General features: G+C 39.9%; 1 protein-coding gene across 7 annotated transcripts in view; it reads right to left on the bottom strand.

Moving 5' to 3' along the window:
• Nucleotides 1–18,889, bottom strand: part of RBMS3 (RNA binding motif single stranded interacting protein 3) — a 712,732-nt gene that overhangs the window by 499,272 nt on the left and 194,571 nt on the right. Inside the window, exon 1 of one of the 7 annotated variants that reach the window (XM_068935486.1) lies at nt 100–198. The exons of the other annotated variants lie outside the window; for them this stretch is intronic. Within the exon in view, the coding sequence (XP_068791587.1) occupies nt 100–198 (99 nt within the window). Of the gene's footprint in view, nt 1–99; nt 199–18,889 lie in introns of those variants that run through there. 7 annotated transcript variants of the gene reach the window in all.

Genomic DNA, 18,889 nt, shown 5'->3' with positions numbered 1-18,889 from the left:
TGACCCTCCTTTCAAAGCCGACCTTTTATGCATGTAGCATTAAACAAATATCGATACGGGCCACCACTGAACAAGGTGTTATACACAGCCCATCCTTACCTCAAGGTGCTTACAAGATAAATGGGAAAGGCCAAGGATGAAAGAGAGTCTGATGCATAAGCAGAGAAAGCAGCTTTGTACCATTACTTTCAGTTTCATTTTACTGCTTCAGCTGAGCTTCACTGGGAGAGGATTAGAGAAATGTAAGGAAAAGGGATGGGAGAGAAGATATACAAAGAGGGCTTAAGGACACATCCTAGCTGTAAAAATAGATACAATACACAATCTTTCCAATTTTTAACACTGCATTTAGATGAGCTGCTTGCAGGAACTACAGGCCACGGTGGCATGCGCTGAACATGCCATTTTTATTTTATTTAATTTTCAAAAGCTTAAGTACACAAAGTTTGCCTCGGTTATCAATTGCTACATAAACTTTTAAGTTCAAGAAAAGGCCAAATGACTTCCTGGATGTGTTTATTTCCTGCACTGCCGATTAGGAAGCCTGAAAAGAGCAGTTTCCGCTCAACAGTTCTCAGTATCTCGACAGAGTCACCTCCCGCCCCCGCCCCTAAGCGGAGGATTCCTGTGGTGTGATTTCCAAAGATTTAACTTACGACCAGCTGAACACAAAGCATATGAATGAACACTAAAACCCACACTAAACTCTCATTAGTCACTGTGTGTGACAAGTGGTTACTTTGTTCTTACAAAAGGCTTTTGGGGGGGAAAAAAAAAAAAACTGCCCCTACAGTTAAAGGGACTTATTTGAAATAAATCTTTTTGTATGAATTTAAATCCTGACAAATCAAAGGAAAGGGGCTATAGCTACAGTCAGAAAAAACTGAAGGTTTTTAATGCTTTTTTCCTTTTTTTTTTCTTCTTCCCCTTTTACCCTCTTTCCCCAAGGAGCAGAATTTCTGTATTTTCTTCACTTTGACATATTACTTATCTTTCAGATCACTCCTCAAAGACAAATCTCTCTTTCTGGGCCCTGGCAGACTTGCTTGCACATGAGAGATGAGGGTTGGGTTTTGTTTCGGCCAGATCAAGTAGTTTTTTAGCCGTAACGTACTTCTTCATGTACGTTTCTCCCATTTATAAATATTAGGCAGTCAAGTGAGGCTACCTATTAACTCTTTGCACAAATGAGTTCATCCTTGGATGAATATTCTATAAATACTGGGCTACTGTATCCTAACAATAGTTTCCCTCCTTTCTATTACTTCTGACGGGTGTGCACTGTACGGCCCAGTGGAAAATATCTATGGCTGATGGGATGTGAAGATGCATTTTAAGTTGTCGTAACTATTAGCTTATTATTTTCATTCTGGCAGTGAACTCCATTACGGCAGGACGGACATGCTATCAGCACCATACGGACACATATAAACCCTATTTCCGTATTAGAGAACAGAAGCAAAAAAAGCCTGTATTTTTTTAAGTTGCCCACCTTAGGTCCTCAACAACCTTCTGCTTCTTGAGTTTGACTTTTGTTTTGTGATTTCTTGTTTTAAGCTCAAGTCCCTCTCCCACTCCCACCAGCTCTCTGCTGCAGAATGCAAGAGTGATGGGCACCACTGTAAAATCACAAATACTGCAAATAGTCAAACCAGTTCCATGCTCTCGAGAACGGACAGGACCCAAGAGCAAAGTAAACTAGTGCCCAACAATAACCAGAAGTAGGGGAAGGCAGCACTGTTCACTTTGATTACCCACTTCCCGAACTGAGGCTCCCAGCCTTACATGTGTGACAGCACGCTCCCCCATTCGGATCCTTTACAAAGAGGAAAAAAAAGTATTTTCCTTACTATTGGTCTCAGAGCATATCTTTCATCAAGATTTGCATTTGACCAGCTCCTGCCTCCTTTGTTGCTACTGGCTTACTGCAGCACCAAACAAAATGAGGTCTCGCACCTACCACCTGATTAGAGGCACAGTCTAGAGCCTGGTGCTTACTACAGACGTAGAAATAAATCCTCCTGCTCCCCTTCTGCTCTTTAACTCAGCTCACATCTTAAGGTGCGAAATTATAAGTCACTCAGTTAATAAATGATGCACCTGGTAAAATAACTGCCATATAGCATCCAGAAGCGGCAAAGTTAAACACCAAATATCCCTTCTCGTCCCCATCAAAACTGTGCAGCCTGGACGTGGGAGGAAGGATTTACAAGAACTGCTATTATGTGAGGAGTTCCCTCTGCTCTCGACAGTTTTGTAGTGAAATTACTATTTTGGACCTGATAAAAGTCTCTCTCTCTTTGCTGGCTTTCCTCCAGAAAAAAATGTCAATATGCAAAGACACTCCCAGGATAATTGGCCTTGAAATCTTGAAGCTATCCAGTTTATCACAGCCAGAGAAAACACATTGACACTGCCCACTTCAGGAAGTCTGGGGATGCACTGCTCATCTGGTGACTCCATCCTAGGTCAGGGAGCTAAGACATAAGCTCAAGGATCCTAAAAGTAGAACCGGTCAAAGGATTTCATTCAAGGTGTTTGGTGAACAGCAAAAAGCTGTTCATCTGCCTATGACCTTCCCAGCTCAACACAGAGGAATCTGCAGGAAAGATATGCATGTAACACTGTCAAGATGTTGGGGGTGGGGGGTGGGGGGTGGAGGAGATTGCAGTATCTTTCACTAGGGTCAACCGCTAGAGCTGGGAGGGGGAAAAAGTGGAAAGCTTTGCAAATCATCAGTATGAAATGAAGAACTGTTGCTCTACTTGCTATGTTTTGCCAGAAACAACAAATACTTCCAAAAAGTGAGAGAGATCTTTTTTTTTTCCCCTTGCATAAGTCACTCAGGTACCTTTATACCCTAAAAGTTTGATCCAGTCTAAAATTGAAATTAAATGTCTACATTATATTTTAAAATATATCACCCTATTTCTTTTGTGCCTTAGTTTCTCCGGCTTGTAAGTGTGGATAAACTTATTTTACAATTTTTAGGGTAACTTTTCCTCATGTTTATAAAGGTCATTAACATTTCTGGACATGAGCTTGAGTGAAGTGCAAAGTATTACTGGTATTACTACTTTTTTTTGAGCCTAACTGCTTTCACGTCTTAGTTCTTTGAATAGCTGGTGTGTGAGGGCTAACAAAGTAAAAAAAAAAAAAAACAGAACATAGTATTCATAGAGCACTTTTCATCTTCAAAGCACTGCACAAATGTTAAACAGTGACAAAAATTTTGACTGGTGCAACATTTCCAGCTTTTTAAGCAGTTTATAGTAGACTTAAGAAATGGCAGCCACTCCTTCCTACTTGCATGTGAATAAAGCACACCATTGGACCAGGACATTCAACAACACATAGTTCTGACAACCTTAGAAGTCTTCATGTCATCACACATGTGCTATCCTTTTCTGTAATACAGCACCATCATGCAGGAAACTAGGAAGAAAAGTGTGCCAATCCTCAACTTCTATGTCACTTTGCAAGACTAACAGCATCTATCGCACGCCCTTCTGCCGACTACTCTGGGACGCTGTGATTATTACTGGCTTTGACAGAAGAGAAGGGCTCAAACTGTGCTCTGTGCTACCTCCCTCGTTGCATTGACTTCACATACACACATACATGGGATTAAAAAGGTGTAAATAACATCTGAATTCAGCCTCCCACTACCTCATCTTTTAAAGCAACTTCCCCGAGCTATGATGTCATTCTCCTAGCCCACTCAATTTGAGCTGTCTTCACTCCCTTGGATTTTGATTACTGAATGCTTCTTTCTTCAGCTGCATCTTATGGGTTTTTTTGTGCAAAGAAATTGTGCCTGAAAAGGTGTCCACCCTTCCTCCCCCCGCACCTGCCCTCCAATATGCTATTTTGGGCATCAAAATGATTTCAAGAGCTGGGAAAGGCCAACCGGAGAAAGTGCTGTTCTGGAGATGCTCCTTGCTGAGACTCTATATCGCTGCATCTGCATTAGACTGTGATGCAAAGCACAGCCCTATGCTCTCAAAACTTTAGAAGCTTTACAGAATACTACTATTCCCATAGAAATCAAAATTTTCCTGTAATCTGGAAGAATCAGAAATGAAAACAGCTGCCCTGGAACATTATTGCCTGATCTAAGATGATGCCTTTGTTTTCTTGCTCAGAGAAAATATGAAACTGGCAAGCTGAAGTTATTTCACTGCAAAATCCACACAAGAGACCTTAAAGATTGCGGTAATTGTGAAATTGAAGAGGGTGAGCTTTCTCTTCTTTTTGGGTTGCTCTGAAAGCTAAACATGGTAGCTAGTGCAGACAATTATTTTGTTAATAGCAGGAAAGGGTAACTGTGTGCAGCTCTTTTTCCCCAACATAATCTCACTATATTTTGCAGATCTTTTAGACTCTAATACCAGATTCCATCTGTTCCCACAAGAACTGAGCCTGTTAATATTTGGCCACTGCAGATTTTATCAAGTTTGTCCCACAACCTTTATGAAAAGCTTCACAGACATGTCCGAATTTAAGAGAAACATTCTTTTTCCAGACATGGGACTGAAATTCAATACGTTGTACCTGGAAGAACAGGATAAACTGAGAGAAATTACATTCCATTGAAACCGCACAGAAATGAGGGGGCTATATTTCAAATCTTAGCATACATGTAAGGCTATAGCCCTGGATCCAGCGGATCCAAGAGGACTGAGTCCTAGTCCACGTCAGGACAAAACGCAGGGCTGCAGGGGTACATTGCGGGGAGAGCAATGCCTCTACCCAATGCCTTCCATAGGCTCCCAGTGCTCAGGCTCCCGGTCTGGCCAAGCAGGGAACCAGGCCTGCAGGGTGCAATTAGCAAAGCTCAACTACTTAGAGATGGGGCCCAACAGAAACATTTGAGCACATTTTTAGGATAGAGCCCAAATTATCATCTCAATAACTCCTGAGGAATATATTCTAGAAGAAGAGTCAGGCACTCGTTTTTATTTTTCCCCAGAGTTATACCTTGATAACAAAATAAGTATGGTTTTCACACTTTTCTGGTTAGAATTGCTGGCATTTCCAGTGACTCAACTCTGCAATTCATGTTGTACTTTGAACTGTTATTTGAATTCTAAGAGTATTTTTTCCTATGCAAAGTATGAAACATACCTCTGGAAGTTACAGAAGATGAACAGCAGAGCTGAAAACTGAAGACTTAACTGTTCCAGAAAGTAGCCATGAAGAGTCTGGTTTTCTGCTATCCTACTATCCACATCAACACAAAGTGGCGAAGAATTAGTAACCTGAGGCAGGCCATGGACAATAGAGATTAAAGCCTTAAAGTCTCTTAGTGCCTTATGTGGAAGAGATGGGTGTAATCAAAAGTTACTGCTAGCTGATGGATCTCTAGCTAAGAGACTACTGGATTTCAGTCTACTTCTGAGCAGACCCACAACTGGTGGACTGGTGGTCTGATAACAACCTTAACATCACGAGTACCTCAGCAGGCAAGCCCAGTACAAAGACCGATTAAAAGTCACACAAAATGATCCCATGCTTGGGTTCTGGTTTCTCTAGAATGAGAAAAAGAATTTCACTGACATAAGGGAAACTTGTATTGGTTCTGCTACTCATTCTGCACTCAGCCCGCAGAGTGCGGGGAAGCTCATGCTCCTCAACTACTCATTGATATCCTTGTAAAGGAAAGATACACAGAAGGAAATGTGAAGGAAAACTTTGCCAAGGATATTTTTTTTCCACTAAACTTGCATCTATCTTTGTTGGTTTGGCCACTTGTAAGAAATAAACAGGGATTAAAAGGTAAGTTGTTAGAAGAGCTTCTTTTTGGTCCAATTTCCACCTTTAACTGGAGTTTCAGCTCAGTGAGTCTTGACTCTAAGTTCTTCCCCGTCCTCCTCCCTCCTCCCCTTTGGAAGCAGTAAGGGCATGGAAAATGTCAAAGCTTCTTTTGTTCAGAATATTATTTAATCAATCTTTTGAGAGAAATTTAAGTCATAAGAACCTCAGAAGGATATCGAATATGACCTTTTAATGGTGGGTCATTAAGTAATTATTTTCTGAAAATAAAGCACACTAGCATCTGTTAAATTTACTCCAGCCTTTTTTTCACAGCACCAAGGTTACAATTTAAAACAGTGAAGTGTTATGCTAACCCAAGATGCGCATGATCTGAGTATTCCCAGTAAATTCTGGCGAGATCAAGTACTTATCAAGACCCAGTCACAGATGACCTGCACGTGCTGCACAATTCTAACTTCTGAAGAAGTCACACATGCGAAATAATCACTCAGTACAATATATTCCTATGAATGAATACACATCTCATGCAGCTGTTTGGACTGACTAGATAAAAAGACGTTCTTCCACCAGGAGCTGGTGAGCACACAAGTCACAGAAGCAAATAAGAAAGCTGTTGATTAAGGAGAAAACATACCATATTAAGTCACTGACTTTGGCAGATCTCTGGAGTAATTTTTATAAGGTCTGATAACTGCTCTCTAGTATCTGACAACTGCCACTCCTGAAGCTGCTTTTGCAAACTGCACAGTGTTACTTAGGCTCGAAGCGTTCTCTTGGTAAGATATAGGAAAAACACAGGGATGCCACAAAAATTTTAGTAACTTATTGAAGAAAGATTTTGACATGCAATGAGTGTATTTCCTAGGATAATAGTCCCAGATACAGGGGGCTCCTGTACCAATTTAGCTGTAAGTCAACAAACCACTTGTACCCACATCTCACTTTTGTATGCAGACCTATGTACCACTGACTGAATCACACAACTCAGGAGCTTTACTGATTAATGACTCATTTTAGCATTTACACGTATGCTAAATTGGGGCTTATGCAAAGAGCTAACATCTTTTGTTTGTTAAACTCAGTTTTTGATAGTTCGAGGGAAAAAAAAAATTATTTCATTACCACTTGAATACCTTCCCCTCTTACAGTACCCAAAGGTATGTTCCATTATGTGCTGCAGCTTCTTAATGCTTTTTCTGATGCATCTGTTTACTACATGCATATTGAATTACTCCCTGAACAATAAATCAACCACTGTCTTGGACACAGAATGCTTTTCCTCACGCTAGATCTGCAATGTACAACTTTTTCTAGAAAATCCCAAGAGTAACACCTGGCTGGCAATTCAAGTAAGTCTGTAACATTAACCAGTGAGTGCAATCCAGACACCTACCAGGGAAGAGGGAACCTTATGAACAACCAAAAATCATCTGTGGCCCCGCATCATCTCTATAACTCCACCAAATGAGAAAAAGCCAGGTTTCTTTCCCCAATTTATAACAAAGCATTGATTCCAGGATCACGTGCCCATTACACCTCTTCAGGAAAGTAAGTGTTTCATGAGTGTGAATGCAATGCAATTATGAGGTGCGCACAGCCACAGGGAGGAATTCTATAAATCGAGGGCAGCTACCCAGTGTGCCACACTACAGCTAACTCATGTGGATGGACCTATGTGCCTTTGCAAAGCTCACCGTGGGATTAGGACATTTATCAAAAGTATGATTTCTTCCTTGCAATGTTATACCTATTGTATACCAGGAGTTCTGCAGGTGCATGATTTATCCTTGCTGTCATTAGCTGCAATACCCTGCAAACGGTTTTTACTTTGTGCTAGGAAAACAAATACTCCTCCCATAAATTGTTTTACTGCTTATTGGGGAGCAGAGTCCTGCTCCCTTGACAATAAAACAACTTATTTTCTCTGAGCATGGAGTTATAATTTCTAGCATAATAATCTAAAGCACAGCAGCATTTCTTTTGGAGTTCGGTAGTCTGGGAAAAATCGTTGCTTGCTTTTTGTCCCAATATCATGCCTAAGGCCTCATTATCTGTTAAGCACCAACATGTATGTTTGCTTGAGGGACATCACAGACAACACAGCCCCTAAAGATTTAACTGAGGGAACACAGGAGGAGGAAGTAAATGTTAAATAAATTGAGATGGGTAGCAGAATGGACAAAATTTGCTTTTAAAATAGAAACAAAAACTCAGTATGAATTTAGTTACTGGGATTGATTAGAGGTGTCAGTTCTGTTGAAAGAGTTTAAGGTACATTTTAGAAAGCAAGGGAGCAATACAGGTCCAGGACCACCCAGAAATGAAAAGCAATTTCTTACTCAGTGAAACCATAGTCAGATAAAGGACTACAGGCCTTTCACTCAAATTAAATATTCATAGAACCACATATATTGTATATGACACATTTGAATGTGAAAAGGCTAATATCCTCTGGCTTTCCAGTACTCAACTAATCCATTAGAAATGTAATAGTCAGTCTAACCATTCCATGGCTTCAATGGGAGCAATGAAAAATAAAAGAGAAAGAAGAATGAACTATAAAGAGAAGAAAATAAGAAATTAGACATATCCAAGACCAGCTCTCAGGATACTAAAAAATCAATTTCAGCTGGCCCAGATATCTATTGAGTATCAAATTCAGAACAGAAAAACATGCACACAGGACTACAAAGTTACCTAGAAAAGCAGATTTTATTTCGCCTAAGCTTTGGGCACTAATGCTAGAGGAAAAAGAGAGAGAGCATTAATTTATTAAAAGGGATGAGACAATTATAACTGGGAAGTTGACTATAAGCTATTTGAATTCAGTGTAGCAAAGATTAGCTTTCCAGGATACATCAATACAAGGATACATTTTTCAGGAGAAAAATGTACATCCCATGAAAAATGACATTAAAATTCCCGAAATAAAAGACAACTGAAATACCTAAGGGAGAGCATGTTAAGGATTTGTTTCGGTTTTTTTCTCCATGAAAAAGAAAAGCTCTGAAAGGCAGAATCCTGTAGTCCAAGCTAGTGAGAGGGAGGAAGAGGCATCAAGAAGCAAAAATACTATTGAGTCAGTGAAAAGCTAGATGAAATCTTGAGTGAAGGAATAAAGCAACGATTTAATACATGCGAAAGGCTTGACCATGCAAAGCTTCTTTGGCCTTGGTCAGCACAGTGTTTAAACAACGGGACTACTCACGACCTTAAAGTTAAGCATGTGTGTAAGCAAACAGATTGCTGGGCAAAGCTCTGTAGAAACTATTCCTTACTTTCTGCCCTGTATATTTGTCTAGTACACACGAAGCACTATCACATGGCCAAACTGTGAAGGAAAACTTCTCTTCAAGAAGCTTTCAAGATTGAGCTTCTCTTCAAGCTCAATCAAATATTTCTAAATATATAAAAACTTTTTCTTTCCAGTATCTGTGTGAACACAAAACATCCCCTCATAATACCTTCCTCTAAATAATATCTTCTCTCCAAAATATAAAACACTCCTCTTGCTCTTATCAGCCTAAACATCTAAGTCTTATTGGTTGACTTGCATTTTGGGCATGCCACAGGTATTTTAGCTTAGCATTTTATGCTCCAGTAATTGGTAAACAAAGCGAAACAACAACAGCAAAACCCCAGTAACTTGCATTTTAGTAAGGTTAGTACAGTAAGGAAAACAAGTCTGAAAGGAACTTCTGTGACATTATGCTGCTGAGAAAAAATAACCGCAACACATTCCAGATTGAGGGACTGAAAGCAGAACGCACACATCTTCCGGATCCTGTTGAAGGGTGTTCAAACAAGAGCAGTGGTTGTACCTCCACAGAGGAAATCCAGCTGAGGTGCCTAACAGCCTGGCATTTAGAGTTGTACTTCTTCCCGCAGGAAATGCTGACAGCTACGGGAATAGCTCACTGCCGCTCAGCCCAAGGGATTTTTCTGCCTCAGTGCCCAATGGTATGAAGAAGATTCAGATCCTCCCTATTGAAGTTCAACATCATAAATTTGGCAAGGCAAAAGGAGAACAGGAATGCAGGAAGGCTCTGCTTTTATGCTTCTCCCTGCTCTACTCACAGCCCCCACTCCTACCCCCAAACGTTCATTTGGGCTCTTAGGAGTTTGTTATCTAGATTTTAAAATGTTAGTAAGGCACTCCTGTCCAGACTGCAAGAATTAGATGAGAGAGATAGGAACAGAGACTAGGGAATAAGATAGAAGATGACCAGCAACCACAGCAGGAGGCTCTGAGGATGAACAGATGCTATCCTGTCTCATTTGTGTTTTCTGGTTTTGAGCTTACCTTTCAAAAAACTAGACATGGAGTGAATGCCGATAGACATTTCTGTCATATTGTTCCCAATTGGTTTAAAACCTCAGCTTGTCAAGCAAAGCCCTTTCTGGAGCTGACGACTGCATTCCAGAAGCCCAAGGATACACAGAATTTCTTACTGCTCTAAGGACACTGGCATAAAACTTCTAGATGATTAACAGTCAACTAATACAGTCATCACAGAAATTCTTTCAAAAAGTTATATTTTGACTTTCACATTTCTCTGTCAGTGGATAGTCTCTGCAGCTCTGTGCTTAGAATATACTTTTGGGGAAAATCTGTCATATAGAATATTCAGTTGTACACTGTATTTCCTGACACGTGTGAGTGTCATAACCTTACAATAGAAACAGGAAAAAATAGTAATATTAATAAGATTTGTACAGAAGCTTAAACATTATTTACTCTATTATCTACCAAAACAGTTCAGAATGATTGGTGGGAACATCTCTGAAGACGGCTAAAAGATACATTTAGAGATGTATCATTTGTTCAGCTTAAAAATATATTTAAAAGCTCCAGGAATCACCTATGCATAGCTTCCTTATTACTTAAGTGCATCTGTTAGTAGCTAGTGAACTGTTATATACGTGCTAAGTAAGAAAGTTAACCAGTACAGATTGTACAGTAAAGGATTTTGCCTGTTACACTGGGGGAGGGAGGGGAACTTACAGCTAAAGAGTGAAGGTATGATCTGGAAGATTGAAAAAAAAAATCACTGTTGGCTCTAAAACAGGCTTTTTAAGTGACCTAAATTCTCTACAGCTCTATTTCTCAGGATCTGCAATGGAGATATTAATACTTCCTCTTTGCACCCTTTGGGCAGGGAATGGCATCTATTGTCCATTTATATAAAACAGCAAAGTCCTAAATCATCATCACTGTGCCAAAACCAAACAAACAAAAGACAAAATCACTCAGGCAGCTGCCACGCAGTGTTGTTACAATGGTGTCCTTTACAGACAGGCTTCGAAAAGGGGGAAACCACATCCGTGAAACATACGCTGGCTGGCTTTAGCTCAGCCACCTACCGCCGAGCATCAGCACTAGCGACCTTCTGAGAAGGGAAACCGAGATTTAGGAACACAGCAGATATCCGCTGGGGGCTCCTAGGAAGAGCCCCATCTGTCTCCAGAGGAATCCTTTCCTCCTGCCAGGCCCTGGGAAGGAGGAAAGGGGCAGTCTCAGCCCCATTTGCTTGCCTGGAGAAGCTGGGCACCCAGAAACCACTGAGGAGCCAGGAAGTGCTACAACAACAGATGATGCTTAAAAATGCAAAGCTAATGCCAAAAGTAATAGTAAATTTGGAAGCATAAAAAATAAAAGCCTTTAGCTAATTCAGTTTTATGGTACTACTGAAAAAACCTGGGGGGAGGAGGGAGGAATCCCAAGCAACTCCTCAATTGCAAGAACCCGCTGTAATTCCCTTATGAGTTTTTCCCTCATTTTTGGTTACACAATGAATACGACAGCCACTATAACTGAGAATAAACACAGCAAAAGATAAAGAGGCTTACAGTAATGCACATACATATACGTAAGCATGATTAAGCAAATGCAAGAACACAGGCAGAATACAGAGGACATTTCAAATAACAATTCATTGGCAGAATAATTTCTTAAGGGAGTTAATAGCAGATCCATGAATTAAGTTGCTTTAAGAAACACATATAAAAATAAAGACGGGGAAATGTAGATTTAGGAAGGAGAAACAGCTGAATCATCATGATAGAGTTTTGCTCTCATTTATATATGTATATTTACAGAAGGAAAAAATGTTGTTAAACTAAAGTCAAAGAAAACAGCTGTCTGAACACTTACCACCTGTTGGATTTTCTTTTTAAAATTCTGTATTTTTCTATTTTATATGTTATTACAGAAGTATATTTTATATATGTCTGCACTGCTACTCATCCTCTAATTCTAGAAATCAGTCTGTGATAGACTGTCATTATACCCAAATTGTTTGCAGATGACGCTACACAACTGAACAGTCAAACTGTTCAAGTGTTTGATAGCATTGTCAACCCTTTCCACAGATAAAAGATGTTTAAAAGGACACTGAATAGATGCTACTAACATCAAGATTTGAGGTTGCCAATGGCTTTTTCAGATCTCTCTCATTTTTGCGCCAATACAGAAAAAGGCAGATTTAAATGTAAGCAAACATACCTAATCGGAACCATTACTTAGGTCTGGAGCCAAAAATGATAGAACAGGCACAGGTTGTTTTTTTTTAATCTTTGCCTAAAAATACGCTTTAAGACAAAAATATCTTAATTCATTACAAATTCTATACAGAAATTATTAGTTAATACAAAACAATTTTATTAGTTTATACAAAATAATTGTATTTGAAAAACATAATTAAGTAGAAGATTTTACCCTAAAAAATAATTGTTTTATTGCATCCCCAAACTTAAGAAGAAATACATAGGAACATTGTTTCTATAAATGCAGCAGAATTCAGTTATGCTAACACAGATTTTAAGTAACCATTTTATTTCATGGATCAAATTTAGCTGATCAAAGGACGCTTAACTTGTTATATGAAGCGGAAGATATTCTGTTTATCCAATTTCTTTAACATCGTAGTCATACAGTTTGACAAGATTCTGATAAACATCCATCTGCAAGAATTTAATAGCTTTAGGAAAGGCCATCAGGCACTGCATGTCAACTTTGCTCTAAATGCTAAGGTCCCGATTCATCAAGGTCCTTATGCATAGGCATAACTAAGCGCGTGAGGAAGTCTACTAAGCCCAGAGGATCAGATATCAGATATTATTAGAATTATATGAATTTTCATTTAAAGGGCCTAAATATCTAACAGAATTGATTCTGTGCTGATGACAAAATTTTGTTTTTTGCAAGAACGAAGAGATGGAGACTTAAATAAGAAAAGGGGATTTTATTGTTTGTTTTAAAAGGATATGAATCTTCACCATGCAGGCTATTAAAGAAGGCTAGGAAGATTAATACTCTCTGGGCAGCATATTCCACTCTTATTATCTACAGAATATCTTGCACCTTGCTTCAAAGCATTTAGCAATGGCTCACGGAACAAGAGATGCTTAATGGTCCGATATGGCCTTGCTGCATCGATCACTATGATACAGCAATCAAAACCAGAGGGTGCATATGGCCCTATTTGATCTTTATGAGAGAATTTCACTATGTTAACCTCTAAAATGTATTGTTAGATTATTCATTTCTCTCCCTTGTGCGTTTCTTTACTTTAAACTAGATAAATCAAATCAATTCACATTCATCACACAATTTCTGAATTTTAGGGGAAGTCGATAGTATTTGTAAGCGCTTGGCAAAACATTGCCTCAGTGCATATCAGGACTGCAAGTTGTAAGGAGCCCTGTTCACCTTTTTCTTTTAATAAATTCATTTTTGGAAAAAACACACATATCCATTATGTCTCCTACTTCCTGGAGGAAATATTGGTGCAGCTGAGGTCTAGAGACAGAAGACTCAGCAACAGGAACAAACAATTTAAGTATTTCACTGTCTTGCTTTTTCCTTCAGTATTCTTTTACAGAAGCATTCCAATTTCCACTTTCTATTAGGGTAAAACTGTTCAAAAAAATGAGATATCCACTTCAACTTAAAAAAATAAAAAATCCACATTTTTGCATGAAAAAGGATAAGTGAATATAAAATAAAAGGTTGTATAATTCATACATTAGGAAAAAGTCTTGGGGTTGTATTTCCATGAACCCATGTCTCTTCTGTTCCTTTCTCCATTTATTTGCACACACTACTTGTGAAGCTTCTTTCACTTCTCTTTATTTAGATACTGTTAACAGTTTTAAATTAGGTCAATACATGAAGACTCCCCACCTGAAAATTTGTGCCCTTAAATTTTGACTCCTAGGAAACAAACAATTTAAAATAGGAGGTTAAATCTGTAATAAAACAGTTTGAGGCTTATAATCACCAAAAAAACCTCAGTACTCAAATGCCCAACATGAATGAATCTACTTTTATTAATTGTCTCCAGCAAGGAGTGCAGATACGTCAATGGATTTCAAGAGCTGATAAAAGTTTTTCTTTTTGTTTTGATGTTCAGGATTGACATATGAATTATGCTGAGATACCCACAAATTTATTACATTTTTAAATGAAGAGATTTTGGATTTTTTTTTTTTTAACTGCTAGAATTTGAACACATAGGTTGCGGCATGGTCTTATTTTTAAGTTTCCCTAAGGTTGCCTTTGTATTTTTTATGGTATTATTAACAACAGAAAACAAAACAGTTATAAGGTTCTCTAGGTTAGAAGGATGGGGAGAGCAAACTGGGGGAACCAGAATTCATGTTGAAGTCAAAGTGAGCAGCACTGCAAAAAGAGTTTCACCGTGAAAGTCATCCGCAATGCGCAGTTACATGCTTTATTGGCACTACAAAACCTAGATGTGTTGCTGCTTGCTCTCAGACGTGGTCTTGTAAGCACAAGATTATTAGCATCTTATAATAGTTTAGTATTCCCTTAGAAATAGACCTCTCACTGCAATTGTGTAAATAGAAATAGCCAGGACTAACCCTCCTTCCTTTTAAACAATTGACAGCTTTCCCAAAGAATGCACAGTCTAGTGCTTTCCTTCTCCCCATTACAATTTAGCGTCTACAAATAGCAACATGTGTTTGTTAGCAAGGTTTTCAAATATCACTAAGAAAAATGATGATATTATGCAAAAAAAAAAAAAATCCATATATACAATCCACAGATGATTAAATGTGACAAAATTTTGAAAGCAACAGGAGAACAGTTGGGAACACTTCCACAGAGATTTTATTATGTGCAAACGCTATTCTTGCTTAATATCTATAAATATTACTAAGCAATTCTAAGAGCTATAAAATTATGGGATACGCCATATAAGATTGGTCTATAACCTTTTTTTTTAAATCTATCGAATAGTTAAAGTGAGGACCAGTACGGTGCTTCTATTGAAAGTTCTCTAAACATGAAATTGCCAAGTAAATCTGCATGTCTGTTTTCAACAATACATAGACTTCTCTTTTCTTAATATAACCCCAAACTAGGGAGAAACAGAGAGGAGGTGAGGAGAAGAGCTATTTTCTTCTGAGGGTGCGCAGTGAAGCATCACTGATGCCCCGTGGAATCGCTTCTTTTTGCGTGCTGTATTTCAAAGAGAGGGTTGTAGCTGCAGAGCACCGTCTGACTGCTAAATTAATATTCACACTGTACTTCCATATTTCTCCCCAGCAATGAAAAAGGTCGGATCATAGGGAGACAGATTTGGGGGGGGGGGGGGAGGATGCCAGTGAAAGGAGAGCTATAGCCACGTTCTGTAGTGCAGACAGTGGGAAGATCACACAATGAAGCATTTTGACTTCTTGCCAGGTATACCCAGTGAAATGAATTTGAAAATAAAGTTTTAAATTACAGGTGGCTTTTCCAAGCCATTGTTGGCATGAGCACTACTGCGGAAAAGCTTTGACCTCAGCAGTTAGGGACAGCAAAGGCTGAGATATTAAGAGGGGAAACTTGTAGAGCAGAACTGAAAACATCTAAGCATTTCTGCTAAACAGTCCCTTAAAGAATAAATCGAAATTGCTTTGGCTCTGCCTGCCTTTCCTTTAAGTTTGCACTTTCTAGATTTTTTTTTTTGAGAATATTCAAAGCCATTAGTTCAGAACTTCTATAAATGTAATACTAATTAATGTCTAAAAGTATCAGGAAGAGGAAAGCTAAAATTTTTTTTTAAACTGTAACATGTATTCTGCCAGCAACACATTCCTAAGAATTTTGTTTGCCCAGTCAGTCCAAGCAAAACACAGCCTGAGCATCTAACCAAAGCTCCTTGAATCCCCAGTTTAATATTTGCAAACAATACGCAGACCAAGAATTATTTGCCAGAAGAGTTCAACCGATGAAGCGAAAGCATACATATTAAAATGAGTCACAAATATGGCAAAAGACTTGTTCAGTCCAGTCTTAAATGAGCCTTATCACATAAGTACTAACCGTTCTTATAAAATTTCCAAACTAATAACTGATATTTTAAAAATACCCTGTAACATCTACACAAAGGCCCAATGCTAGCAGCACCATCAGAACCAACTACTGCAATAGGAAGTGCCACATCGTTTCTCCAGAAACCTGAGAACTGTTAAAGAAAAGATGTATTGGGTAAATGAGTTCCTGGCACCTAATAGAAAACTATGTTTTTCCTAAATATATATCATTTGCCAACTAATGACTCTGTTTCAAAGTAGGCCAGAAACAGTTCTGCAGTCTCAAACACTGGACTCCACTAACAAAATGATTTGGTATCCTTTAAATGACCAGCAGAAGACATACAGAAGGTATAACCACAAATGTAATCGCTGGGCTGGCTACCTGCTCAAGGGGCTCAATGAAAAACTGCCACTGGAAAAGTTTCAGGGACGTTTTATTAAAACCTATTACCCGAAGGTACAGCACCTCTCCAGTGACTCCACTAAGCTGCTTGCCGCTGTCCCCCCCTCCTTGGGCAGAGGTCTTCCAGGGCAGAGAAGCAGAGAAGAGGCCCAGTCCGTGTCCTCCTTGGGCTGAGGTTTTCCAAGGCAGAGAAGCAGAGGAGAAGAGGTCCAGCCCATGCCCTGGCATGGCCAGCCCACAGGCTCCGTCATGGGAACCGGTCAGAAGCTGTCTGTTAACACGAGCTTATGTCTGTGGTGTTCCAGTTTTCTGCAGGAACGATTCCAGCTCTTCACAAGTCTCCCAGCACACAACACATTTGCCTTTTACTTCTCCTGCTGGGTCCAGCCAAGGATTGAGCCCCATAGCTGAATTCTGAGTATCCTTAAAGTTCGTGGATTGCAAATTGTAACAGATGTCCCTGCTGCGCAGGGAGTTTTGTTTACAGGTCCATCTGCCTGCAGCCTGAAATCTGGGATTCTTTGTTCACATCCTCCAGCACCAGCTCTTTCAGACCGCTCGCCAGAAAAATGCAGGAATTTCTCTGAAGTCTGAAGATCAGTACGTTACATATTTTCCTCCTTCTAAAAGAAGCGTGGCTGAGCCTCTCAAGGTTTGGCAGGACACAACCTCATCCTTGTTACCATTGCTTCCACAGAATCATGTGCTCACTGCAGGCAGGAAATTGAGTTTATGTACCTATATCTTTTTTTATTTAGACTCCATACAAGACTTCAGTGCCCTTTCCTTTCTATCTTTTTTTTTTAAGCAGGGAGGGGGAACCGGGGAAGGAAGGAGTCCCCTCGACGCTGCTAGGTGTGGCACATGGGACAGATGATAGAACGCAGGCTCCAGACTGCAATATCGTAAAGAAAGGCAAAGAATTGAGCATTGGTCTACTCAGCAAAATGATTTAGACATGTTTGCCAAATCGGAGCAAAAGAAGACAGGACAAGGAACTGACAGGTGAGATCAGAATGGAAGAGAAGTGAGAGACTAAGGAATAAAAATCAGGAGATGTGAGGAGAAAATACCAGAAAGGGGACAAGTGAAGAGGGAAGGAGAAAGTATTTACTATGCAATTAGATTTCATGCAGGGAAGCACTCAGTTCCTCCCACTGTACAGCCTACAATACCACTTTTCAGAAGAAATTCTCCACACTCCCCTCTGCGTGCGAAGGGGGCGGCGGGCCGGCGGGGGAAGGGCTGCTTCAGCCACTTCAGGCTCCACTGCTCTTTCTGCGATTCTCCCCGTAGGTCGCACCATGACCCACTCGGATCACTCCCATTCCCCACACCATGAGCTTCAGCTGAGCAGCCTGTGGGATCAGATGCGACTGAAAAGTACTTGTGCCCCCATTACACTGAAGAAGGGGGGGGGGGAAAGTGTGTGTAGGGGGGAATCCTCAAAGGCACAGCTCATGGGCAGAAAAACGTTCTTGAAACTTTCTCCTTGTACTTGAGCAGAAGGTGCAGAGCGGACCCTGACCCTAGCAGCTTTCTAGGTGCACCCTCACTATGGGAGAAGGGTCAGCTCCAGTTTCCTTCCTTGGCCTCTGTAGCTCACTTTCAGGCCAAGAGCTCCACGATTCTTTGTAGAGGTAGCTCCTCGCTGTCTCTCTGTGCTCTGACCTTCAGGAGCCTCCAGTGAGCGAGCTTCTCCTTCACTCATCCTCTAACAGCATGAGGAGGTCACCTCCTCAAATCTCTAGTCACCATATCTGCAGTGCATCTGGAGGTAGGCCCACAAGCTTGAGAAGGGACACTAGACAACCAAGAAGTTTTCTAATGAGTCTCAAGTGTTGCCTAAGCTTAGGTCAGACTTCCCTCAAAAAGCCCTTACTGCCCTTCCTTTGACTTCTCTACCAAATCATGCATAATCTCTCCTTTGTAGCCAGCTTCCTTCCTCCTGGATCAGGTCCTGCATATGCAATCATGTTCAAGACGCCTCTCTCTCTCTCTCCCTCCCATCCAAGCTGAGGAATGACACACATCTAGATATGAAACAGCAAATGACACAGCAATTTCATACAATTAATCAGAATTCACAGGTTGTGACAGGGTTCCTTTACACAAGCTTTTACTCGAAACTGCTTGCAAGTGTCCTTGCTTCTAAGGTATTTTTGTTGGTGGTGGTGGATTTATTTATTTATTTATTTATTTAACTATTTCAGAAGGGTGCATTTTACCCCCACTTAATAGTCAAAGGAAGTCAAAGAGTGCATCTTCCAGCTAATTTCAGAAAATGTTAAGAAACAGGAAATAGATTTTTTCAGATGGTAATGGTAAATGTTTGCCATTGTTTTATATCTAGCATCCTGTTCACCAGTTAAAAGGTAA

Source organism: Struthio camelus, chromosome 2, assembly GCF_040807025.1.
Source record: "Struthio camelus isolate bStrCam1 chromosome 2, bStrCam1.hap1, whole genome shotgun sequence".
Taxonomy (NCBI): domain Eukaryota; kingdom Metazoa; phylum Chordata; class Aves; order Struthioniformes; family Struthionidae; genus Struthio; species Struthio camelus.
The sequence above is the reverse complement of the archived record's forward strand: the minus strand, read 5'-3'. Positions and strand labels throughout refer to the sequence as shown.